This window comes from Pleurodeles waltl, chromosome 3_1 (genome assembly GCF_031143425.1).
Source record: "Pleurodeles waltl isolate 20211129_DDA chromosome 3_1, aPleWal1.hap1.20221129, whole genome shotgun sequence".
Classification (NCBI taxonomy): domain Eukaryota; kingdom Metazoa; phylum Chordata; class Amphibia; order Caudata; family Salamandridae; genus Pleurodeles; species Pleurodeles waltl.
The window spans coordinates 1,050,371,969-1,050,399,486 of record NC_090440.1 but is presented as its reverse complement, the minus strand read 5'-3'; the positions used below and the strand labels follow the sequence as shown (position 1 = coordinate 1,050,399,486).

The 27,518-nt window shown below is 44.3% G+C and overlaps 1 protein-coding gene across 2 annotated transcripts in view; it reads left to right on the top strand.

The window, feature by feature from the left end:
• INSIG2 (insulin induced gene 2) overlaps positions 1 to 20,784 on the top strand; it is a 118,515-nt gene extending 97,731 nt beyond the window's left edge. For both annotated transcript variants that reach the window (XM_069224340.1, XM_069224339.1), the window contains exon 6: positions 19,946 to 20,784. In XM_069224340.1, coding sequence (XP_069080441.1) covers positions 19,946 to 19,987 — 42 coding nt within the window. In that variant the 3' untranslated portion in view covers positions 19,988 to 20,784. The remainder of the gene's footprint in view (positions 1 to 19,945) is intronic.
• Positions 20,785 to 27,518: the final 6,734 nt, after the last annotated feature.

Genomic DNA, 27,518 nt, shown 5'->3' with positions numbered 1-27,518 from the left:
CCTGAAGCCATCTTGATTGAATCAAACTGGTAAAACTTAAAACATTTAATTTAGAAAGGAACAAAATGAGAGGGTTTAGTTTGACACAGAAATTATAGTTAGTGCTGTAGAAAGAATAAGTAGGACACTTTTTAAGTGAGTTCCAAAATGTCTTCCTCTTCTATTCCATTAAAACATTCTGACATGTAGACTTAAAAATGCACTTTCAACACCAACAGCAGACTGCCAATTATCTCCATGATATTGTCAGTTTACTACAGTATTCTAATAAGCAACTAGAGTGCTAACATTCTGAATTTATGACCAAAGTGTGGCACATCTGACCACCATCATAATTAAATCGAAGTAGAAAACTGAAAGCATTTCTTTCACTGAGGATACTGCAGGGAATGCAGGAATAAAAGTGCTTCATATCAAATTAGTCTCGCAAGATGGCCACTAGAGGAAAATAAAGAGTCCAAATTTAGCTCAAATAGCCCTCAAAATTAGCCGAGGTATAGCCCAAAGACAGAACGATGCAAACCACTTTTTTTTGTTTTGTTTGTTTTTTGCAGTTTTATGTAGCGCAGACTTCACCCGAAGGTATTGGAGTGCTTTACATGAGCATCAGTTACATTACACAAGAACGCATTCCTTTCGGGTTTTAGGTATGGGGAGATGAAGTGATTTTCCCAGAATCACAGGATGTCGAGCTGACCCCAAAACTCGAACCTGGTTTTCCAGTTGCAAGGTCTGCAACTCTGGCTGTAAAGCGACTATTTCTTCTCTAAATGTAACATATAATCAAATGATCAACTGGATGAAAAAAGTGAAGATGGCAAATAATTTAAGTGCTTTGTCCCTATATGAGAACTCAGAAAATATGTCCTCAATTTTGTTTTGTTTTTAGAGCACTACCAATACTTTTGATGGGAATAAGACCCTCTCATTTTTGTATAATTTCTAAAAGAAATGCTGTAAATAATTTTGATTACATCAAGACGACATCAGGCCTGCCACACTTTTGTAATAAATATGGAATGTTAGCAATCTAGTTGTTTGTTAGATTACTGTGGGGAGTCAGATGTCAGGGGCATGGACTCGGATAATTGAGGGCAGGGAAGAGAGTGCAAAGGAAACAAGTTGACCATGCTGGGCAGGCGGGAGGGGTAGACGCAGAACGGACAATGGAGGGCAGGGGAAAAGGGGCATGAGCAACAAACTAACCATGCAAGACATGCAAGAGAGACTGTGGCAGTATAACAGGCCATTGTGAGAAGAAGAGAGAGGCAGTGGCAGTACAGCCATACATGCCAAAGACCTATTTCAGACAGGAGACTTGTGATGTTTTCAAGGCAAAAGGGCTTTATTTTTTCTATCTCCTGACTAAAATCTCCTTTTTTCAATGTAAGTCAGTGGGGAAAACTGATTACCATGTTTTGTTTTCAAATCTCTCTCTTACCAAGTTCAAAATATTGGCAAATATTGTATATTTGATCACTGAGGGCAGGAGGTATGGGGTAGGGACATAGACTGGATAACAGAGGGCAGAAGGGATATAGGCAGGGGCAGGCACCAGGGATTGCAGCAGCCCAATACACCACACAGGGCAAGCCGGGTGGCAGTGCTGCACAACGGACCATGTAAAACAATAGGGAGGGGACAGGGCCATGCACTTGGACGAGAGAGTAGAGGGGAAAGAGGCAAGGGTAGCAAGCTGACCATACTAGACAGACAGAAGGGACTGTTGCAGCATAATGGACCACGAAGGGCAGGAGGGAGGGTGCAGGGGCATGACAACAGACCTGGAAGGCAGGGGGAGGGGCTAAGGGCCTGCACATGGAAAACAAAGGTAAGGGGTTAAAGGGGCAAGTTTGGAGCAGCAAGCTGACCATGGAGGACAGGTGGGATGGGTGATGGAAACATAACACACCATGGAGGGGGACAGTGAGACTATAATGGCAATCACAGACAACCGAGGGAAGGTGGGAGAGGGTCAAGGGCACGAAGCTGACCACACATGACAGGTGGAAGGGGCTGTGGCAGCACAAAAGGCAGTGCATGGCAAGTGGGAGGGTTCGTGGCACCACAATGGCCATGGTGAGCAAGAGGGTGGGGGCAGGGACGTGCACAAACGACAGTGGAGGTTAGAAGGGATGGGTAGGGGCTGGACACAAACAAGAGACTGCAGGGAAAGGGCCTTCACATACAGGGTAGGCAGGATGAGGAGTTGCAGTACAACAGAGCATGGAGGGCAGAAGGGAATGGCAGCAGAATGAACCGTAGAGGACAGGAGGGAGGGAATAGGGTCATAGAACTTGGACTGGCATGGGGGAGGTAGCAGGGACAGCCGGTAGCCATCTGTCCATGTTAGGCAGGTGGGAGGAGCAGTGCCAGCTCAACAGAACACTCAGAATCGATAGAAGTGACAGTTCCATGGACCATGTTGGGCAAAAAAGAAGGCAGCCAGGGCAAGTACACAGACATCGGAGGGCAGGAGGAGGGAGGGTAGGAGGAGCAAGCTAAGCACAGAGGCCAAGCAGGAGGGCAATGATGGGGCGTAGACTTGAGCAACAGTGGGCAGGGACGTCAAGCAAATGGAGGGTCGTGGCACCACATCGGACCACGCAAGGAAGGAGGGAAGGGGCTGATGCATGGATTCAAACAACAGACTGTAGGAAGGAGGGGGATGGGGGCAGAAAGCTATCTGTTCAGGGCAGACAGGAAGGACAGTGGCAGAACACGGCCAAACAGAGCTGCAGCGAGGGAGCAGGGGCATGGTTTGGACAATGGATGGCAAGGAGGAGGGGGAGAAGGAGCAGCAAGCTTGGGTGGGAGCAGCACAATGCCAGGCCAAGCCCTGCATCCCCACCGCCCGCCTGTGCATTGCCATGGGCATCTTACTTCACGTTAAAAAAATACCAGAAATTCACACACACAAACACAAAGGTTACGGGGTTGTTATAGTTAGGTTCTGATTTTACACACACAAAACCATAGAAATGAAGCTGTTATAGTTAGTTATGTCAAGTAACCATAACGCGTGCCCTAAGGTTACTATAACTCAGGCCCTCGCCATGCACTGCTAATTACCCCAGTATTACATCACTAATGACATTTTGTATGACATCATTGATAATTTCACTTTAACATTTGCAGTAAAATTATTAATGAGAAAACTGCATGGCACGAGTTATAGTTATTTTAGGGAATGAGTTATGGTTACTTGAAATACTCTTAACTATAGCAGCTGTACTTCTATGGTTTTGTGTGTGTAAAATCTTAACCAAACTATTACGTCCCTGTAACGTTTGGCTTTTTAATGAATAAGAAATATAGATTGACATAATCATTTACTAATGATTTCAGTTTAACAACATTAGTTGGGGAAAAAAGACCTATAAAAAAAACCCTGTGAAGGAAGTTGATTTTTGGATAAATAAAAATGCTTATCTATATCTCAGAAGCTTCTCTTATTTTTTCATACATGAAAATCTAACAAAAAAAAATAACAGAAAAGCATGAAGCGCATCCTAGGTTGTAATGAGCTACTATCACAAAGCTCATTACAACCTGGTCAGCTCATGATCACCCAGTTGGAAAAGACAGCATATGATGCCCACTCTGCACCTTGTCAGTAAATTACACTCACATACATTGCAATTCTTTGCCTGTAGTAGTTCTAAGACTAATAAAAAAAAAACGTAACTATTGATTTCATTACTTCAGTAAACACCCTCATGCTTTCAATGTAAAAAGTGTTTTAGCTATGATCTTAGCTGAATTTACTATATTCCAGGAGATCTCATACATCTCTTGTTTCCCCTACTCAAAGCTACTCTTTGGTATATTTTAACTACTTAAAATTATGTATGGCCAGCAGGCTCTTACAATAAAAAAAACTTGTCAGTTTAGAGGTATTGTAGGGTCGACACATTATGAAATTCATAACAAAAGGGTGGTCAGTTTAATTTATTCAAAGAAGAAAAACCACGGCACATCCGTGGTTTTTCTTTTTTCTTCTTTGCATATCATAACTGCAACCCTCTTTTGGGGCAACAGTTTCCGCACTCTGTGGCTGGGTGCATACCACTTCGAGCACTCCCCCCATCGTTCTACGTCATCATGGACTTTGTAAACAAACAATAGCTTATATTTGGAAAGTGCGCTCTCTCCTTTACACAGCCACCTTTTTTCTTATATGAGTTTAATTTATTCTTCCATGTTACTCAAATGCAGTTCCTCACGGAATACAAAATGTGGATTGCTTTCGAGCAAGCCCAGTAAATAACGTCAAAATCTGTCTTACTTTACTTGTGTGGATGCATTATCAGTAAAGCTTTATACATCTGCACCATATATTATAGTGGTTGCATACTTAAAATTATAGATGAACAGCATACCTTTTTATTGGTTTGTTACCTAAGAGAGTAGCAAAATGAACCACCGATCCCAATGCCTGAATAATTGTGAATCTCATAGTTCTTAGCAAATGAGTCCATTTAATAGAGTTGTCAAGGGTCAGATTTCTCCAGAACGCAATTCTAGATAGAAAATGTTTTAAATCTGGAGAGCACATGCTCGTAGTGAGGATAAGGGTTTTTTAAAGATCACTTATGAACCTCACATAAGTATTATTTTTTTGAGCCCTTGGCTGTTCTAAACATTAAGACTGCAACATCCACAAATTAAAAAACAGGTAGTGTTCTGATTAAATAGTAAGGGATGCCAACATGTATTCCTGGTGGCTTATAATTGGCAGATGTCTCTTCAAAACTCTCCAAACACCACCGCCTGGACCATACCTTACACTGACCAAGAGGGTCTTACATATACACATCTATAGCATGTTCCGCTCCTATCGTACTTAAGTGATCAGTGCATTCAAATGCCAAGCTAAATAAAGGCTAAAAGCGAAGACCCTCTGCAAGACACACTGCATAGATTCAAAAGATTGTATCTAAATTTAGCAAGTGGTTCCTCTGTCCCTAAACAAGCTGTAAAGTGAGTAAGTGTCAGCTAGCATACCCTTTGCCTAGGTCCAAGTTTGAATTATTTTTAATACATTTCTCCCAGTCACCTTTACTGTAGATTCTGTTCATCACAGCAAGCAGTAGTACTTATAATATCCATTGTCACCTTTTTAGGTCAAGCACGTAAGTGCTTTGACCTGTTGTAAGTATTGTGGGCTTTTAACCACAGCCATCACTTTCAATCGTTCTTGGGCTTGCCTTTCAAAAATCCTTTATCATTGGTAAATTCTTTACGTTTGTTCCGCCTTGTATCGGTTTGTTACCGCATTGCAGACTGACCTTGTTACATGGATAATTGCACCATTGTTTGTACCTTTGACTGCAAGCAAACTTCTTTTTCTTTTTGTGTGTCTCCTTCGCAATCATGCTCATGGCAGCCATGGCGCTTTGAATCGGCTTGCTTATGTCAACTGTTTTATTTTTATTTTTAAATTTAGGTGGCATGAAAAGTCCAGTTAGGAATTTATAATGCTAATAGCTCTAACTCAAGCAAACACTACTTTTTACATGTCTTTATTAAGTAAAGAAATAAAAACACAAAACCAAAGGGCATTAGGAGAGCTCATACAGTCTACTTGCCTTGTAACTATTGGTACAATAAAAATAGCGTAATATCAGCACATTACAATCTTCACCTCCTTCGGTGACCAGTTCAGAGGAGGCCCTCAAGTCAGTACATCCACGTTGCGGAATGTATGCAGGTAGTATGCAGTCTCTGGATACTATTCAGGGCAGTACATATAACATGTTACAGGTCACTCACTTGCTCCTCTCAGTGAGTGTCTCTCAATTCACCACTGATGTCTGGTCATCTTGAGTACTTGTGCTATGCATATCTTGTTCCTTGGATTATATGTCTCTGGTCTTGTATCATCTTTCGCCTCCTGCACCCTTTTTGCATGTATATGTAACGTATTGTGAGCCCTTGTTCTGTCCCACCCCTGCGAGGGCCTCTGTGAGAGTTGCTGACTCAGCCTTCACCCATCTCAGCTTGATGTGAAGTCAGGACGTTGTGTCTAGCACACTGATGATTTCCATACCATTGCGATCTGGTGCTTGCATAGTACAAATGAGAGATCCACAAATCTGTGAAGGTATTTTCTCCTCCTTGGCTGTAGATGAGATACCCAACAAGCAGATCTCTGTGGTAGGTGGGATTGCAGTGTCAACTAGGGTTGATGTGATCCACGCTACTTCTTTCCAGGCGTGTTGTACACCCGGGCACTCCCTCACCAGGTGGAAAAATCCTACATCAATGGCCCTGCATCTTTGGCAACCCGGATTGGTCGTGGGGGAACACGCATGATATGCGGTGGGGTGTAAGGTATGTTTTGTGTAGGTAATTGAATTGGGTGAAATGGGAGAGTGAGTTCCGAGAGATAACGTGTCGCAGGGCTTGAGCTCATTGTTTACCTGTCAATGTAAAGGAAAGGTCTGCTCTCCAGCGTTCTCTAACCTTAGTTATTGTCTCCTTTCCCAGTTCCAGGAGAGCTGCTTACAGGGCTGTGATAATCTTGCGTGTGCCCTTATATGTCAACATTGTATGAAGCAAAAGTGGGGCCTTAGACTCCACTTGCTCTCGTCCCCATGCAAAGCCAGCATGTGACGGGTAGCCCCATAAATCAGGACCTCCTCAGCCGGTATGTGAGACATTCCTCTGCATTCTGGGAAGGGGCATAACATCCTGTCCGTACAGAGGACCCATGTCTGTGTCCCTCCCGCCCCCCTCCAGCTAGTGGTGTTGTGGAGTTGGAGAGAGTCTTGAAGAGGTGGCATCTGCCACAGTGGTATTAGTGGTGAGAGCGGGGAAGGATCACCACAACCCTGAACATATTTCTACCAGCAACATCTGGCCTCTGTCATTTGTAGTGAGTCTACTGGTAAGCCAGGACTGAGGGATGAGAGCTGGGTATATATGTGGGTCCCTGAAAAGAGGTGCATTAACTCCGGTCTTTGAACACATAGGTTCAACCCCAGCCACAGCAGGGGCCACTGTAGATGGACAACTGTGAAGTAGAATTCAAAGTTAGGGGCACCAGTCCCTCCCTCATGTAAGGGGCTATACATTCTCTCAAGAGTAACTGTACGCCAACTGTTGCTCCATATAATTTCTACTGATACTGATCTAAGTTTAGAGAAAAAGTGCATAGGAGGCACGAACGGGAGAGCCAATAAATAATACAGAAGTCACAGCAATATCAGCATCTTTAGTATGTCTCGCAGCCCGTCAGTAATAAAGGGAGAATCATCGAAAAGGCAATGACCTGTGCACAGTTAAGGGCTTTATTGAAGTTGCCCTCCAGCAGATCTGCTTCCAAGTGATCTACCTGTATGCCTTAATATTTGAAGGTGTCACACTGCCTTTGGAAAGCGTCCTAGGAAGAGTGCATCTTTCTGTCCCTGGAATGGGGCAGAGGGGAAATAGGATTTTGTCCAGTTCACTCGTAGACACGACATCTCCCCAAAATCTTCCAGTAGTGCCATCACCCCTGGTAATGCAGACTTCAGGTCCCTCAAGTATATTAACACGTCGTCTGCGTACAGCGAAATGACGTGATGAATACCCTGAGCCTCTATCCCCCAGTCCTCAGCTCACGTGTACAACCAACAAGCCAGGGGCTCCATAGCCAACGCAGAGAGCAGAGGAACTCCTGATCAGCCCTGCTGGATGCCTTGACAAATGTCGGATTTGTCAGAGATGTACTGACCAGTCTTGACTCTTGTGCAAGGATACTCATAGAAAATTTTAAGCCACTTGAGATAGCCTGGTCCCTCACACATTACCTCAAGAGTTTTAAGCAGGTAATCCCACTCCAGTCTATGTGTTGAGTGACATCGCCGCTGAAACACTAGTGTAATGAAAATCATCTTTCAGTAAATGGCGGACATTGAGGAAGGTGCTCTGACCCATTATAAAACCCATTTGATTGTTGTGAACTAAGGTGCAGAGTAGAGGGAGTAATCTGTTCGCTAGAGCTTCCCCCAGATTTTACAATCTAGGTTCAGCATCGAGTGGTCTGTAAAATCGCACATCTAAGAGGTCATGGCCTGGTTTTGGGAGGACTACTGTAAGAGCCTCACGGTGCATATTGGGGAGCTGTCCAGTGTCCTGCTGTAGGAGGCTGGCCTGGCTTATAGTGGGTACATGATGGTACTTACACCTTGTGCCAGGTCCAGTTATCCCTTTTTAGTAGTGTTCTAGCAGCTTAGGCTGATAGAGCTAGCTATAGCAGAGCAGCTTAGGCTGAACTAGGAGACATGCAAAGCTCCTACTATACCACTTATATCATATAGCACTATATCATAAGAATCACAATAATCAGAGTTACCAAAAATAAAGGTACTTTATTTTAGTGACAATGTGCCAGAAATATCTCAGAGGATATACTCCCTTAGGAGGTAAGTAAAATACCCAAAATATACACACAAACCAAAATCAGGTAAGTAAACAGTTAGAAAAGTAGTGCACACACTGTAGAATACAATAGGATGCAATAGGCCTAGGGGCAACACAAACCATATACTAAGAAAGTGGATTTCGAAACACTTAGGGGCCCCTGGCCTAGTGTAGTGTGTAGAGGGTCGCTGGGAGTGTAGGAAAACACTAAGGGTGTCCAAGATACTCCACCCCAAGACCCTGAAAAGTAGGAGTAAAGTGACCCTACTTCCCCAGAAAGACACTAAAGTCATGATAGGAGATTCTGCAAAGACCACAACAGACTGCAAAGCACTGAAGACGGATTCCTGGACCTGAGGACCTGTAAAGGAAGGGGACCATGTCCAAGAGTCACAAATGTGTCTGGGGGGCTGGAGCCCATTATACCCCAGATGAAGGTGCAAAATGGCTGCCTCCGGGTGGAAGAAGCTGAAGATTCTGCAACAAAGGAAGTTGCCAGTAACTTCTCCTTTGCACAGATGATGTCCCATGGAGTGCTGGAGGATGCAGAGTTGTTTCTGTGGAGAAAGACCGCAAACAAGCCTTGCTAGCTGCAAAGGTCGCAGTTGAAGAAAAAGGGTGCTGCCCGGGCCCAGGAAGGACCAGGAGGTCGCCACTTGGAAGAGGAGACAGAGGGGGCCCCCAGAAACACAGAAAGCCTACGCAGAAGAAGGCAGCACCCGCAGAAGTACTTGAACACGGGTTCAAGAAAACTGAGCACGGCGGTCGTCTCAACACTACAAAGGAAGGTCCCACGAAGCCGGTGGTCAACTCAGCGAGTTGAGCAATGCAGGATGGAGTGCTGGGGACCTGGGCTAGGCTGTGCATGAAGGATTCCTTGCAAAAGTGCACAGAAGCCCTAGCAGCTGCAGTTCACACAGTTGACAGGATTACTGTCCGGCGAGGAGAGGCAAGGACTTACCTCCACCAAATTTGGACAGATGGACCACTGGACTGTCGGGGTCACTTGGATCCAGCACCTGTGTTCCAGGGACCACGCTTGTCATGATGACGGGGGACCTAGAGGACCAGTGAAGCTGAAGTTTGGTGCCTGCGTTAGCAGGGGGAAGATTCCGTCGACCCACTGGAGATTTCTTCTTGGCTTCCAGTGCAGGGTGAAGGCAGACAGCCCCCAGAGCATGCACCACCAGGAAACAGTCAAGAAAGCTGGCAGGATTAGGCTCTACAATGTTGCTGGTAGTCTTTTTGCTACTTTGTTGCAGTTTTGCAGGCGTCCTGGAGCAGTCAGCGGTCGATCCTTGGCAGAAGATCGAAGAGGGAGATGCAGAGGAACTCTGGTGAGCTCTTGCAAATCGTTATCTGAGGAAAAGCCCACAGGAAAGACCCTAAATAGCCCTCAGAGGAGGATTGGCCACCTAGAGAGGTAAGCACCTATCAGGGGGGGTCTCTCACGTCATCTGCTGGCACTGGCCACTCAGAGGCCTCCATTGTGCCCTCATACCTCTGGATTTAAGAAGCAGAGGTCTGGGACACACTGGAGGAGCTCTAGGCACCACCCTTTGGGTGGTGATGGACAGGGGAGTGGTCACTCCTCTTTCCTTTGTCCAGTTTTGCGCCAGAGCAGGGACTGGGGGTTGCCTGAACCGGTGTGGACTGGTTTATGCAAGGAGATCACCATCTGTGCCCATCAAAGCATTACCAGAGGTCTGGAGAGGCTACTCCTCTCAAGCCCTTAACACCTGTTTCGAAAGGGAGAGGGTGTAACACTCTCGCTCAGAGAAAATCCTTTGTTTTGCCTTCCTGGGACTGGGCTGCTCAGATCCCATGAGAGCAGAAGCCTGTCTGTGGGTTGGCAGCAACTGTAGCTGCAGTGAAAAACCCCAAGAGCTGGTTTGGCAGTACCCAGAGTCCATGCTGGTGCCCTGGGGATACATGGGATTGGCACCCCAATACCAGATATGGCATGGGGGGGACAATTCCATGATCTTAGACATGTTACATGGCCATATTCGGAATTACCATTGCGAAGCTACATATAGGTATTGACCTATATGTAGTGCACACGTGTAATGGTATCCCCGCACTCACAAAGTCCGGGGAAATTGCCCTGAACTATGTGGGAAATGCAAAAACAACCGAAGATGGACGGAATGCATAACAAATCAAACATTCACCCCCAGTCACAGATCTGTGTTTAATCCATCAGTTTTTTTGCTTGCCATGCCATTCCAGCTCAGATCCAGCCACATGCAAATCAGTCTTGACCCTGTTCCCCATGGGAACAGTCCAGCCCGAACTGCCAGGCCAGGTCCTCCCTGGACCAGAAATAAGTATCCTGGGACCGGTTTCACGGTATCACTCTTCATCAGCCAGGCTAGCTTGAATCTGGTGGAATGGCAAGCACGGGACCCACGTCTGGGCATACCCTTCCCACTTGGGGCGACAAATGCAAAAATAACAGAAGATGATGATGGTGATACCCTGAAACCGATCCTAGGATGCTTGTTTCCGGTCCAGGGAGGACCTGGCTTGGCAGTTCGGGCTGGACTGTTCCCATGAGGAACAGGGTCAAGACTGATTTGCATATGGCTGGGTCCAACCCGGGGTGGCGTGGTGAGCAAACAAACAATGGATTAAACCCAGATCTTTGTGACTGGGGGTGAAAGTTTGATTTGCTCTGCATTCCGTCCATCACCTGTTCTTTTTTGCATTTGTTGCCCCAAGTGGGAAGGGTATGCCAAGATGTGGGTCCTGTACTCACTGCGCCACTGTCTTCAAGCTAGCCTAGCTGATGAAGGGTGATACCCTAAAACAGGTCCTAGGATGCTTGTTTCCGGTCCAGGGAAGACCTGGCTTGGCACTTCGGGATGGACTGTTCCCATGAGGAACAGGGTCAAGACTGATTTGCATATGTCTGGGTCCAACCTTGGGTGGTGTGGTGAGCAAAAAAAATGATGGATTAAACCCAGATCTTTGTGACTGGGGGTGAATGTTTTATTTGCTCTGCATTCCGTCCATCATCTGTTCTTTTTTTGCAACTGAACTATGTGGGGGCACCTTGGCTAGTGCCAGGGTGCCCTCACACTTAGTAACTTTGCACCTAACCTTCACCAAGTGAGGGTTAGACATATAGGTTGCTTATAAGTTACTTAAGTGCAGTGTAAAATGGCTGTGAAATAACGTGGACGTTATTTCACTCAGGCTGCAGTGGCAGTCCTGTGTAAGAATTTTCTGATCTCCCTATGGGTGGCAAAAGAAATGCTGCAGCCCATAGGGTTCTCCTGGAACCCCAGTACCCTGGGTACCTAGGTACCATATACTAGGGAATTATAAGGATGTCCCAGTGTGCCAATTAGAATTGGTGAAAATGGTCACTAGCCTATAGTGACAATTTTAAAGGCAGAGTAGGGGCATAAGCACTGAGGTTCTGGTTAGCGGCCCTGCGGTGCTTTATACCTGGTCCCTCCACTTCCTGCATAGTTTCAGGAGTTCTGCTTATGTGGGCTGCGTCTGTTAAAGGCATGTAATGTGCACATGTCGCCATTTGAGATAAGTGGGGACACAGTGGCGCTTGACTGGTGTGACTATACCGCGCATATTCCAGTTCATGAAAATGTATTCAGGGGAGATGTACATATGAGAGGTGGTTATGTAAGTAGTGGGGTAGGGGTGAGAATTGGCAAACTTGTATGTAGGGTGTCGAGAAACTCACGGTGAGATCTTCCCGTCCCCTCCAATGTCTGATTGTCTGTGTGGCAAATGGCAGATGTTTTGGCTAGTTATTGACAGGAGATCCAGTCCTTGAGAAAACAAAATTAACTATAACAAAAACTATCCCCCTTTTGCCACTCCCTCCACAAACCCCCACTCCTCCATCCCCCCAAGCAGGGAAAATACCCCATCCTCTGCCATACTTAAATTTAACAAACAAATCAAGAAACTAAACAGTAAAATCTGCCAGTCCATTGCGGCAAGCTGGGGCATGGGAAGTAGAAGAACAGGTAGCCCGGTAGACTGTGCCATCAATTAGTAGTCCTCCAGAGGTGTGACTGACCCCCCCCCCCCCCCCAATCTGCCAGCCATAGCTCACCCTTGCCATTGTGCATTCAGATTATCACCCTGAGGAAACTGCAGACCAGTGTCACAGGTCATCAGTGATGTGGGATGTCCGCAAAAGGCCCTGGGCGTCACTGATCACCGTACAATCAGAGTCCGATTTGAGGGTCTGTTCCACTCTCGGACCGTAAGACCTCAGACTAGTACCTCCTGGACAGCATGTGCCCATTTGTGGGCTGCATTTTACAGTGCAGGCGTAGAGTGGGGATTCGGGCTGGCAGTGTTGCCGCCGAGGTGTCAGCCATTCCTTTGATTCTGGAGGTGGCACTGGCCTCTCTGTTAGGCCCTCTGCGTGCAACCATGTACAAGAATCATCTGGGGTAGAGAAGAAATGAGTGTGGTCTTGGTCCAGGACATAGGGCTTTGCAGGGAACAGGAGAGCATAACTGAGTGTTAACACACGTAGTTGGATTTTCACAGCCATGTAGTCAGGAGGCGCGCCGACACTGAACCTCTGCAGTGTAATCCAGTTTTCATAGCGCCATGGGCCTTTTGCCTGAAAGAGTTGGCGCAGCAAGGCTCCGTCACAGTAGTTTAGGACTCGCAGTCACCAGGTGCGGGTGCGCTCCTAGATGTGGGGGGCGACCAGAGAAGTGGTAAAGGATTTCGGTATCCTGCTGGCCAGCACTGTTTTCTATAGCCACTGTTTGAGGAAGAGTTTGACGATAAAGCCTTTGGCACATTCTAGAAAACCAACATAAAGCACATTATGTTAAGAGCATCCCATAGCATCCTCCGCTTGTCGTTGCAGTGATAGGATATCAGCTCCTTCAACTGAGCTTGTAGATCTTGCACTGTGAGACGCTTAGTAGTTAGAGTGGATTCTGTGTCATCAACTCAGTCCACCATCTTGCTGGGGTCAGCACGGAGCAGTCCGACATCCAAGGATACTGAGTCGATCTTGGACTCCAGTGTTGTCTTGGTGTCAAGTATGGTCTGTAGGATGCGCTCAAATTGAGTGGAGTGACGTCCAGGGGGCAGAGAGATCTGTCTTCCTCCACCACATTGCCCAGGGCTGGCTTCTTCCCTCCATTGGGGTAGGATTCTTGCTTGCCTTAAGCTTTACCATAGTCAGTGGGGGCCAGAGGCTCAGGCTCCAGGTTGTCAAAATACCCCCTGTCACAGAGGGCAGCAACACACCCGCCCACTGGGTGACGGTTGGCAATGGGAGGGGCCATCAGGGCAGTCCGTCGCCGACCAAGGGAAGAGCACAAAAGTAGGTGGGGTCCGCTTATTGTTGGCTGCCTCCAAGTGTCACAGTTTGCTGGGGTGTAGGGCCCTTCTTCACACACTTGAGCAGCAGGACTTGGGGGGGGGGGGCATGTTTGTTCGGTCTGTTATCCTCTTGCCTATCAAGCTAACAACGATCAGGAGCCCAACAGGACTCCTCGGGGCTCCTTGCAAGGTGTATTGGGTTGACAGACTTGGATACAGTTCTGTCACAGGGGCCACAGGCATTGAGTAGGGTAGAAAAGGCTTCTGCTCCAGTCTTATGCAGGGGCTGCCTTGGAGGTAAAGCAACAACATGGAGCCCTGCAGGGGACACACCCACCCGGTAATTGGGCCTGAATCAGGCATCCCATTGGGAGAACGTTGTCTGTCCCTGGGGGCCAAGGGATGGCACTGATAGCTGCATACAGTACCTCTTCTAGAGCGCAAGGCTGCAGCCTTGCCCGGTTCGCCCCCACTTACGCTTGTCGGTCTACGTTCGGGCCTCTGTCGTGGTCGCTCTAGATGATGACCTACTCCAGCTTGTGGTGATTCCAGACAAATTGGGTGTTGTGTTCGGGCCTCCGCCCTTGCATCAAGGGCTACACATGCGCTGGGAGGCCCAGCTCCACTATCAAGAGGGGTGCAGTTAGGTGCCCGTGTAGGCTCAGAGTCTTACTTGGCGGCCACTCTACGTGGGTCCCTAATGTGACATGGGGTCCCAAAGTGCCGCCCCACGGCTTCTAGGCACTGCACAACTCTTCTCTACGTCGCTGTGGCCGTGAGCTGGATTCAGACCTTACGATTGCATGTGGAGATCGCCACAGGCAGGCAATCGCCCCATGCACGGCGCCAGTGGCTGCAGGGGTGTTACCAGTAACAGCAGGGGGACATCAGGTGGCCCAGATGACCCATATTTATGCTGGATGATGCCAGGCTTGAATAGAGCTCAGGCAGACACAGCCTCCTTGGCTACACCCTCTGAAGGACTACTGTTAATTGTATCAATCATCTCTGATTAATTAAAAATAACTTTTTCTCTGTGAAATTTACAAAACCTCTGGATGCCGATTTAATACCAGTTAAGAAATAAATTGGTTAACCTAGGATCAGGTGAAATATGTACCTGCTCTTTCTGAAGCAATAAACAAGTACTTTTCCAAAATGCAGACATATCTTGAGCAACAGCAGCTTCATTCAGGTTATCCCATGCTTTGTTCCTAATTTAAAAAAACCAAAATCTCTTCCTTTATAACGTTCTTATAAGTAGTTCTAAAGACGTCAAGCCCCTCGTGGTTGCACAGGGCACACTTCAAAGTGTAATAAATGTTTCAATTGGGCAGGTTGCATGTTCTGTCATGCCGTTTTTAAGGATTCTGAGCAGTCTGGCCATGCATAGGTATTATTTAAGTTTACTGGCAAGAACACCTAAAGTAGAGTTAAAATCCTCTGAGAATTTCAGTTATATCAGCGGAAGCCTCCAAACATAGATATTATGCAGAGGAATGAGCAGCCTGCTTCAGTAGCAATAAGGGATCTAACAATCCTAAAACGACCATCTTTTATGGAGTCTTTGTGAGGAATTGTGATGGTAGATAGTTGGGCTGTATTAGAAACGTGGAGCCATATCTAATGGGGATTTATATTGTAATCAACCCTTCCTATCAGGTGCCTAGAAAATGAAGTGTAGACAAATACTGGGATTCCCTTGGGCAGCAAATGTCAGCAAAGTGGATTGCTGTCCAAAAAATTGTACTTAACATTACATAATTTCAATTTTTGTGATTAAATCAAGAAGAAATCACCCGTTCTCTGATTGTGCCATGAGATAGATGGGTAACAGTGTAGCTATTTCACCATCAGCGTCTACGTTACCAGTTGATATATCTTCAGTTTTAATGTTGAGTGCCTCTTGAAATTTCAAGGTATACTCCTAAGGTGCCTTGGCCTAGGAGATATGAAATTGAGCAGTAAGCTAGACTGACCCTGGGGTTTTGAGACGCTGGAGGGCCATTCATTGAAATTTCAATTGAGTGATTGCAGTCCTTGTAAGGAGGTCTTATTTGGTCCTTCTTGAGGAGAAAGGTGTAAGAGGTACCTTGAAAGAAACATAGCCTTCTGGATAAAAACCCATAGTCGCCCATATATCTTGTAACAGAATAACAATTAACAAACTCACATCATACTTCTGTACCTATTTTAGAACAAAGACTAGCAGTATTCTATGACCTGATACTAACACTACAAATGTTTAAATCAGACTTCTCAAATAAAGATTGGTATATTGGGAATTAATGGATCATCATAATGTTGGATGTTCCTGGGGGACAACTGGTGGTAGTCAGTCGTTACCTTCAAAAGACTGACATTTTATAAATCAGTTAGACAAGGGACACAAGGAGTAGGAGTGAGCAATTAAGGTACGTCTGCTTCTGACTTAACCATATCAGATGGTGTCAACAAAGGTCTGTTATAAATAAAAGCACACATGACACGAGTCATTACACAGCATTCGAGAGGCAATATTTACCAGCTTTTCATGGCAAGAATGACGCCGGCACCATCCATCATCCCAAAAGGTATTTTTATTTCCTATTTCTTGTGAAGTACAAAGTGCAAGGTGCTATCCAGACAAATATGGCAACGTGTTTCGTCCTGAGCCTTCGACTGGCCATAGAGTAGGTTGTGAGATCAGTGTATTTAAGTCATGTGATCACCCAACATTCACCAACTAAGATCCCTGACACTTTTATATCACTTAAAAGGCATTTTTACTCAATTTATTTTACCTAAATTCAATTCATTTGTCTCAAATGGAAATCAAGTTTATACTAAACATTTTACTAAACATGATTTTTACTAATTCAGTTGATGTATAAACTTGATATAACTCAGATTACTACCCAATTATTCAATGTATCAACATATCATTATATTTTTACTTCCTAGGAAGTTTTTATATATATATAGACACATACACCCCGCCCCCAGGGTACCAAAATAAATCATTAAGTGGAATACAAGCCCTGATTAATGCAATCAAATACCTCATTTGGCCCTTACAAAATTGATTACCATACAGTCCCAAGCCAAAAATGTAAGCAGATTGTCCACACAGCCTACATAGCTCACCATAATAACATTGCAACCTCAGTTATTTTTCTGGCAATGGTTCAGAGGTGGAGCATATATCCGCTCCATAACATACTGTGTGACCTGCTGATAATGTTGTTAAGCTAAACTATTAGAGGTTTTGTTGGAAGTACATTGTTAATGGTACATTCATCTGTGTCCCTCCCCTTGAAGTACATTGGCCCTGGTTTTGCAAGATTTCCCCTTCTTTACCCTACTATTACTACCGTCAGACTGGGAAAAACAAGGATTCACAGTATGATCACAAAAAGCTCAGTGTTCATCTGTTTCACTGTAAATATGATCCCTAGAAGAGAAGCAAGTTCAAGTGATAATGATAAATTTCCATGGTAATTCTAAATAGTAGCCTTGCTATATTGCTTTCTCAAAGCTCATCTTGTGCAGTCTTCTCATTAATAATCCCCACTGCCTTTTCTAGAAAGCCTTTAATTGTTGCTTCTTACCTGTAGAGCCCTTTTCAAGAAGAGCACAAACCTTCTATTTGTCCATAGTTGTGAGTATCTGAAGATAAAACATATCCTATACATTAAAAGTGAGGGTCAAGAGACAGGTTTGCATGATGTCGTCCTTCCTCTGATAAGCCCACAGGCAAGGCTGCCTGTGGGAGTTCAGACTGGCTTAAATGGTCATAGAGGCACTAGTGAGCACACAGCTCCCAATTATGGAGGTCTTTGGAGCCAGTAGCAGCCAGCATGCCATTGTGCTGTCAACTCCCCCCTTTTCTCTTTTCACATAATCAGGATGCTGAGCTGCATCTTCCCATTCCTGGGGTTCCCACAGTGGATCTAAATGACAGTTGGATTTGTACTCTGAAAGCTAAATATTGTCAGTGGCTTATACGTTTATGCTCCTGCTGTCCTTTTAGACAGCCATGAATGGGTATTAAACCCTGCCGCCAAACTTCTCTTGTACTTGCGCTCACAGGTATATATCATTTTGATCCAGCAAGGGCTCAATATGTCCATTTCACTTCATACTATAGACCTGATCCTCGTGCTACAACAGTTTCAAACCTAGCAGCAAAGGAGGGATCGTAAGTCAAGGATGGCGCCTCTAAGATTTCCTTTGGGTGTAGTTTTGCACATGCAGTGCATAGTACAGGCTGCCAGTCTCAAAAACATCCTCCCTATGTGAATAAAAAAAGTAGACTGACCCCCTTTCATTCCTAAAAGCACTAAACACATGAATGCTTCTACTCCTGTATCATCCACAGTGCTTCATTATTCACCAAACAGGTAGTGGGATTAGAGAAGGTTCCACCTTTGTGTTGTACTTCAACATAATACGTTCCCTAGCTCCCCTACCCGAAAGGCTGACCTGGGGGAATTATATTAATGAAACGGAACTCTATCAGACTTAATGTCATTGGGCTGTTGGCATGGATGTGCAACTCCAAGCTCACAGATTAAAAAGAAACACCTCTTGCTCTCTAACATAGGTTACAAAGCAAACATGCCTCATGAACTATGTACGGTAGTTCCTGCAAAATGGACAAGAGATTCACACAGCTGTGGTACCACACTAATGGTAGGATCATCTGATACAAATGGCAAAAACAGTACAAGAATTTTCTAGTGGCATATTCATTTTAAAAGCAAATGTTTGAAAGAAATGTTGTGTAATATAAAGGCAATAATCACTGACCTAAGCTTTAATTGCCTTGACTTCCTGAATGTTGGCAAGTGCTGTTCATTGTCCCTAACTTGTGTGTATTTTGCTAATGGATGTCTCACCTCACACTCTTATTTTTTAAAGACACTAATGCACTGCTTTCTGTTTTTTCTTGTGCAATGGGCATCCCCCTCAACTTCTTGCACCCTTGTCTTTTTGACTCATTTTCTCACATGAGGCTGATTGCGATCGCCACATCTGCTTGCCAGCAATCTTGTAGTGTTAGGTTTTCTCAGGTTCATACTATGCGAATTCACCCAGCCCTGGTGCTACTCTCAAACCTCTTTTCAACCCTTTTAGGGCTCTTTTTGATTTCTACAACTGCTTAACCTTGCTTCAAAATATAGGAATTAATTACTGGGTGTCGAGGGTCCACTCAGACCTCTGAAGGCTGTGTTTTTTTTTTTTTTGCCATTGACATGCTGAAATGTGTTTCTGTAAAAAACGCAAATAGAAATAGAGAAAGAGGTGGGGGTGGTGGTGGTGTGGGAGGGTGGTGATGCTCAAGTGGGTCTTCTTCTGAGAATTTGAAAAAGGACAAGGCTGCAGCAGACTTCTGTTGTAGAAGTATTCTCAACTATTTCACTTCAGAAATAAGCTATTAAGGTTTGCATGGAGTTCAGTCAGTAACATCAAATAACCCACATTATGAAAATAAAAGCAATGTTAATTGACTGGTGATTTGTATACTCTATTTACTCTAGTTCATAATGAAGGCGGACAACTTACTCATTTTTTATGTTAACCCCATCAAGGTTTCATTTTATTCTGGGCTTTGCTATAAGTTATCGGATTGTAGAGTTGTGGGGAAAGTTTCTTTTACCAGTTATAACATGACGTTTTATGGCATTCTGCAAAGCTATTCCTAGACACTTAATCAGCCTCTTAAAATACTGGCTGTGGATTACCCTTTCTGCAGAGGGAGAATCCTTTACGAAAGAATTGTGATAGGCAAATTATGTTGTACCCTAGGATCCTGACATAACTTAAAACTCAATGCGTGTCTGAGAATTTATGATGCTGAAGTTATCATTCTAGTACAGTGGACGATCCTTTGTAGATACTTATATTTTGGACATATTAGTTTGAAAAATATTCTGACAGTTCAGAGTTCTTGGAGGGATAATATATAGCTTCATATCCATCAAACCCTCTGTGTGAACTCCTAAAAAATGTATTGTTAGATAAAGTATAGATCATCAAGTTTTTAAGTTTGTTTTTAAAGAGATCCGTGTTTGTAAACAAGCCATCTTTGCACCCAGAAAGAGGGACAGCTCTGATCTACCTGTCATTGCTGTAAGTGTCAGGCAATCATTGTACTTAATTCTGCAATTCCTAGCTGCAGGTAAACATATTTTATAACTTATGTTTGTACTTGTTTTTGCAGTATGAATACAAACTTCTTACAGACAAGTCACACCAAGAATGAAGATCTGTTAAATATGTCTTTCTCCGCACCCGTAAAGGAAGACGACTGTTTGGCAAACAAATCGATTCACAAAAATTAATAATTCTTGATGTTAAACTGTAAACCTGAAAATGTGCAATTTTCCCATAAGGGTAACTATAACTGCAATCTGTGATTGCTTCTTGAACAATTTCATTGTATTTTTGAGGTTTGGTGAATACAAGCCAACAAATGCTTAAAGTATATTAAAATGTGATTCATCCGCTAGAATGTGTACAAGTGATTTGTACAAAATAAATAATACAACCGAAGATTTTACACAATGCTGTGGTGCCAAAGTGATTTTCTTTGACAGTACTGACATTTGAAATATGCTCAGCATCTTGTAAGAATATGGAAATGGTTTGGACTACTGTTTTAAAAATGTTACTGACTAGGACTACTCAAACGTCTGACTAAATTCTGTACCAAATCTCAACAGTAAAGGCTGCTTTATTAAAGATTGTTGAACACTATGTGTTGAAGTGTAATGACAGTCTCCTATGGCAGGTATGAGAAGGAATGCAAACTGACTGTACTGGATCACATTCTTAATGACAGGAAAGGTCAACTGCTATGCTCATAGAACCTACTTGAAATGGTTGTACAGAGCCTATACAACACTTCATATTGCTAGGTATAAGTTATCTAGTATTCTCGACATAGACCCTTTGATTTGTCTGGTATAATCTTGTATTTCTAAGGGATGAATATGTCTTGAGCATCTAACTTCACTCTCCCATGTGCAATTTTAGAAAATAAAGGCCTTTTTAAGAATGTTTCATTTCTGTTTATTTTCTTATATTGATTATAGTCTGTTAAACTATAGTGTAGGTTTCTGACACTAATGCCTGCATCATATGTTAAATCCAAGATAGATGTCTATAAAACTCTGTTCTGTGAGAATTAGTTGAAGCATGTTAATTATGTAGTCCTTCACACCTTCCCCAGTTTTCAGACTCGTGGTATTCCCAACCCACAGGGTGCTAAACTGGAACCCAGCAGCCTCTGTAACCCAGTATCCTTCTCTCAGTTATGCAAGGCAGTACATTTTTGTACTCCATTCATAGCCCCTGCTTGCCTAAATATTTTTCATCAGACAACTCAGTGAGTTGTGTATTATTACAGCACTTACTCATGGGTCTCTACATAACTGTGACAACTACATCATAGGACACTACATAGTCTTTGGTAAGGGTACATTTGTACATTTTTATATAATGTTACACTAGTCATATTTTCTGTTTTCTAAATGTTGTCCTTATTTGTTATCCTTTGCCTTAACCTAATATTTACCTTTTAGTTTTATTTACCCTCAATTTTTAAAAGCTTTCACCTTAAATAATTTAATTTGACCACAATGCCTAACCTAATTCTAATATATGATTTAACTTGCTAAATAATTAATACGTTCTCCTTATGGTAAGTGATCCTAAATTATTTTACAACTTTTTATATGAAAACCAATTGCCTGAAATTACTAAAAGCAATGTAGAAGGTTGTAATAATATATCGTTCGGTGGCATGTGTAGCTGACGATACACATGCTGTGCATAGTCCGCCGTCTGGTGTTGGGTCGGAGTGATACAAGTTGTTTTTCTTCGTAGAAGTCTTTTCGAGTCACGAGACCGAGGGACTCCTCCTACTTTGGTTCCATTGCGCATGGGCGTCGACTCCATGTTAGATTGTTTTTTTTTCCGCCATCGGGTTCGGACGTGTTCCTTTTCGCTCCGTGTTTCGGGTCGGAAAGTTAGTCAGAATCAACGGAAAATTCATCGGTATTGTTTCGTTCGGTATCGGGTTAGATTAGAATCGACACCGAATCTTGAAGAGCTCCGGTAGCCCTTCGGGGTAATTTCGATCCCCCGTCGGGGCCTGGTCGGCCCGACCGCGTGCAACATCGAGACTGATGGAACGGACCCCGTTCCGATTCTGTCCTAAATGCCACAGTAAATATCCCTATACAGACCAACATTTGGTCTGTAACTTGTGCCTGTCACCCGAGCACAAAGAAGAAACGTGTGAGGCCTGTCGAGCGTTTCGGTCGAGAAAAATGCTCCGAGACCGAAGAGCCAGAAGGTTGCAGATGGCGTCCACGCCGACAGGACAACAACGGTTCGAGGAAGAGGGAGAAGAAGAAACATTCTCCATCCACGAATCGGATTCCGAAGAATTCGACATCGAAGAAACCGTGAGTAAGACGTCGAAACAAGCATCACACAGAAAAACAGACAAAGCCCATGGCTCAACCCATATAGTAGGTGACTGTCCATCGGCACCGAAAAACGGCGAGCTGGTGCCGAGATCGTCCGACTCAGGTCGAGACACAGGCACGCAGCAATCTCGGGACCGAGAAACTGCTGCAGAAAAGGGTCGACACAGAGACAGCGGCACCGAAGCTGCTCGGCACAGAGATAGCGGCACCGAAGCTGCTCGGCACAGAGATAGCGGCACCGAAGATGGTCGACGCCAAGAAGGTACGACACCGAAAAAGAGAAAAATCTCTTTGGAGCCGAAAACAACAAAAGACACGGTTTCGGTGCCAAAACGCCCAGCAACCGAACCGAAAGCCAGTTCCTACTCAGAGGAACAATCACTGTCCTCCCAACTTCAAAAACACAAATTTGAGGAGGAATTACAAACAACAGCTGTAGATCACATGCAAAAGCGGATCTTTATACAAAGTGGTACAGGGAAGATCAGCACCCTTCCCCCAATCAGAAGAAAAAGGAAACTAGATTTCCAACAACAAGAAAAAACACCACAAGCAAAAGTGGTGAAGAAGGTAACTCCACCACCCTCTCCACCACCGGCAACTCATATATCACCGGCACAGACTCCGTCACAATCACCAGCTCATACCACCATGAGCCAAGATGACCAGGACGTATGGGATCTCTATGACGCCCCAGTATTGGACAATAGCCCTGAGTCGTACCCCACTAAGCCCTCACCACCTGAGGACAGTACAGCGTATGCTCAGGTGGTAGCTAGGGCAGCAGAGTTTCATAACGTATCGCTACATTCAGAGCCTATCGAGGATGACTTCCTTTTTAACACCCTGTCCTCCACCCATAGCAATTATCAAAGCCTTCCTATGCTCCCGGGAATGCTAAGGCACGCTAAACAAATCTTTAAGGAGCCAGTTAAAAGCAGAGCAATAACCCCAAGGGTGGAGAAGAAATACAAGGCACCACCCACAGACCCTGCTTTTATTACATCACAACTGACACCAGATTCAGTTGTCGTAGGAGCAGCTCGTAAAAGAGCCAACTCGCACACATCAGGCGACGCACCACCTCCAGACAAGGAGAGCCGAAAGTTTGATGCAGCCGGGAAAAGGGTTGCAGTACAAGCTGCAAATCAGTGGCGCATCGCCAACTCGCAGGCACTCCTAGCGCGATATGACAGAGCCCATTGGGACGAGATGCAGCATCTCATTGAGCACCTCCCCAAAGAATTCCAAAAACGGGCAAAACAAGTGGTTGAAGAGGGACAAAACATATCCAACAACCAAATCCGTTCTTCTATGGATGCAGCAGATACAGCTGCAAGAACTATAAATACTGCTGTAACGATAAGGAGGCACGCATGGCTGCGCACATCCAGCTTCAAACCTGAGATACAACAGGCAGTGCTCAATATGCCGTTCAATGAACAACAATTGTTTGGACCAGAAGTGGACACTGCAATTGAAAAATTAAAGAAAGACACTGACACAGCTAAAGCCATGGGCGCACTCTATTCCCCGCAGGGCAGAGGCACATTTGGCACATTTCGCAGAACTACTTTCAGAGGAGGGTTTCGAGGTCAAGCCACACAAGCCAGCACCTCACAAACAACACCGTCTACCTACCAGGGACAGTATCAAAGGGGAGGCTTTCGGGGCCAATACAGAGGGGGCCAATTCCCAAGAAACCGGGGAAAATTTCAAGGGCCCAAAACCCCTCAAAACAAGCAGTGACTCACAAGTCACTCAACCCCTTCACACAACACCAGTGGGGGGAAGACTAAGCCAGTTCTACAAATCTTGGGAGGAGATAACAACAGACACTTGGGTCTTAGCAATTATCCAACATGGTTATTGCATAGAATTTCTCCAACTCCCTCCAAACGTCCCACCGAAAACACACAAGATGTCCAAACAGCATATAGACCTTCTAGGACTAGAAGTTCAAGCATTACTGCAAAAAGACGCAATAGAATTAGTACCAAAAACACAAAAGAACACAGGAGTTTACTCACTGTACTTTCTAATACCGAAAAAGGACAAAAGTCTGAGACCAATATTGGATCTCAGAACACTAAACACCTACATCAAATCAGACCACTTTCACATGGTCACGTTACAAGACGTATTACCACTACTGAAACAGCAAGACTACATGACAACGTTAGATCTAAAAGACGCGTATTTCCATATACCGATACATCCCTCGCACAGGAAATACCTAAGGTTCGTATTCGAAGGAATACATTACCAATTCAAAGTGTTGCCATTCGGAATAACGACCGCACCAAGAGTCTTTACAAAATGTCTAGCAGTAGTAGCTGCACATATCAGGAGGCAGCAAATACACGTGTTCCCGTACCTAGACGATTGGTTAATCAAAACCAACTCGTTAACAAAGTGTTTACACCACACAGATTATGTTATACAAACCCTTTACAAACTGGGTTTCTCCATCAACTATGCAAAGTCACACCTTTTGCCGTGTCAAACACAGCAATACTTAGGAGCGACAATCAACACAACAAAAGGGATAGCCACTCCAAGTCCACAAAGGGTCCAAAATGTTCACAAGGTGATACAAGCTATGTATCCAACACAAAAGATACACACAAAGATGGTCTTAAAACTCCTAGGCATGATGTCCTCATGCATAGCCATTGTCCCAAACGCAAGATTGCACATGCGGCCCTTACAACAGTGCCTAGCATCACAATGGTCACATGCACAGGGTCACCTTCTAGATCTGGTGTTGATAGACCGCCAAACATACATCTCGCTTCTATGGTGTAACAGTACAAATTTAAACAAAGGGCGGCCTTTCCAAGACCCAGTGCCACAATACGTGATAACAGATGCTTCCAAGACCGGGTGGGGAGCACACCTCAATCAACACAGCATCCAAGGACAATGGGACGTACATCAAACAAAGTTTCATATAAATCACCTAGAATTGTTAGCAGTATTTCTAGCGTTGAAAGCATTCCAACCAATGATAACCCACAAATACATTCTTGTCAAAACATACAACATGACGACAATGTATTATTTTTAAAAAAAGGGGGGAACACACTCTACGCAGTTGCGTCTCCTCACACAAAAAATATGGCATTGGGCAATTCACAACCACATTCGCCTAATAGCACAGTTTATTCCAGGGATCCAGAACCAGCTAGCAGACAATCTCTCTCGGGATCACCAACAGGTCCACGAATGGGAAATTCACCCCCAAATCCTGAACACTTACTTCCAAATTTGGGGAACACCTCAAATAGATCTATTTGCAACAAAAGAAAACGCAAAATGCCAAAACTTCGCATCCAGGTACCCACACCGGCAATCTCAAGGCAATGCTCTATGGATGAATTGGTCAGGGATATTTGCGTACGCTTTTCACCCTCTCCCTCTCCTTCCATATCTAGTAAACAGATTGAGTCAAAACAAACTCAAACTCATACTAATAGCACCAACATGGGCAAGACAACCTTGGTATACCACACTACTAGACCAGTCAGTAGTACCTCATGTCAAACTACCCAACAGGCCAGATCTGTTAACACAACACAAACAACAGATCAGGCATCCAAACCTAGCATCGCTGAATCTAGCAATTTGGCTCCTGAAATCCTAGAATTTGGACACTTGAACCTCACACAAGAATGTATGGAGGTCATAAAACAAGCTAGAAGGCCATCCACTAGACACTGCTATGCAAGTAAATGGAAAAGATTTGTTTGTTACTGCCATAATAATCAAGTCCAACCATTGCATGCATCTCCAAAAGATGTAGTAGGATATTTACTACATCTACAAAAATCAAATCTATCTTTCTCTTCCATAAAAATACATCTCGCAGCAATATCTGCTTACCTGCAGATTACTCATTCAACTTCCCTATTTAGAATACCTGTCATTAAAGCGTTTATGGAGGGCCTAAAGAGAATAATACCACCAAGGACACCACCTGTTCCTTCATGGAACCTCAACATTGTCTTGACAAGGCTCATGGGTCCACCTTTCGAACCCATGCATTCTTGTGAAATGCAATACTTAACGTGGAAAGTTGCATTTCTCATTGCCATTACATCTCTAAGAAGAGTAAGTGAAATTCAGGCATTTACCATACAAGAACCATTTATTCAAATACACAAAAATAAGGTAGTTCTAAGAACCAACCCAAAATTCTTACCAAAGGTCATCTCACCGTTCCACTTAAATCAAACAGTAGAATTGCCAGTGTTCTTTCCACAGCCAGACTCAATAGCTGAAAGAGCACTACATACATTAGACATCAAAAGAGCACTAATGTACTACATTGACAGAACAAAACTAATTAGGAAAACAAAACAACTATTTATTGCATTTCAAAAACCTCATACAGGAAATCCAATATCAAAACAAGGTATAGCTAGATGGATAGTTAGGTGCATCCAAACCTGCTATCTTAAAGCAAAGAGACAGCTGCCTATTACACCAAAGGCACACTCAACCAGAAAGAAAGGTGCTACCATGGCCTTTCTAGGAAATATTCCAATGAACGAAATATGTAAGGCAGCAACATGGTCTACGCCTCACACATTTACTAAGCACTACTGTGTAGACGTGTTATCTGCACAACAAGCCACAGTAGGTCAAGCTTTACTAAGAACTTTATTTCAAACTACTTCCACTCCTACTGGCTGAACCACCGCTTTTGGGGAGATAACTGCTTACTAGTCTATGCACAGCATGTGTATCTGCAGCTACACATGCCACCGAACGGAAAATGTCACTTACCCAGTGTACATCTGTTCGTGGCATTAGTCGCTGCAGATTCACATGCGCCCACCCGCCTCCCCGGGAGCCTGTAGCCGTTTGGAAGTAATCTTCAACATTTGTACATTTGTAAATATATTAATTTAACCTTCATTTTGTACATACTTATTCATTCCATTGCATGGGCACTATTACTAACATACACAACTCCTACCTCACCCTCTGCGGGGAAAACAATCTAACATGGAGTCGACGCCCATGCGCAATGGAACCAAAGTAGGAGGAGTCCCTCGGTCTCGTGACTCGAAAAGACTTCTTCGAAGAAAAACAACTTGTAACACTCCGACCCAACACCAGACGGCGGACTATGCACAGCATGTGAATCTGCAGCGACTAATGCCACGAACAGATGTACACTGGGTAAGTGACATTTTCCTTGTACTGCAGGAGGACCACTCAAAATCCTTTAGAAAAAAAGTTATATATAATTTTCTGGTAAATCATTTTTTACTCATGACCCTTGCCAAC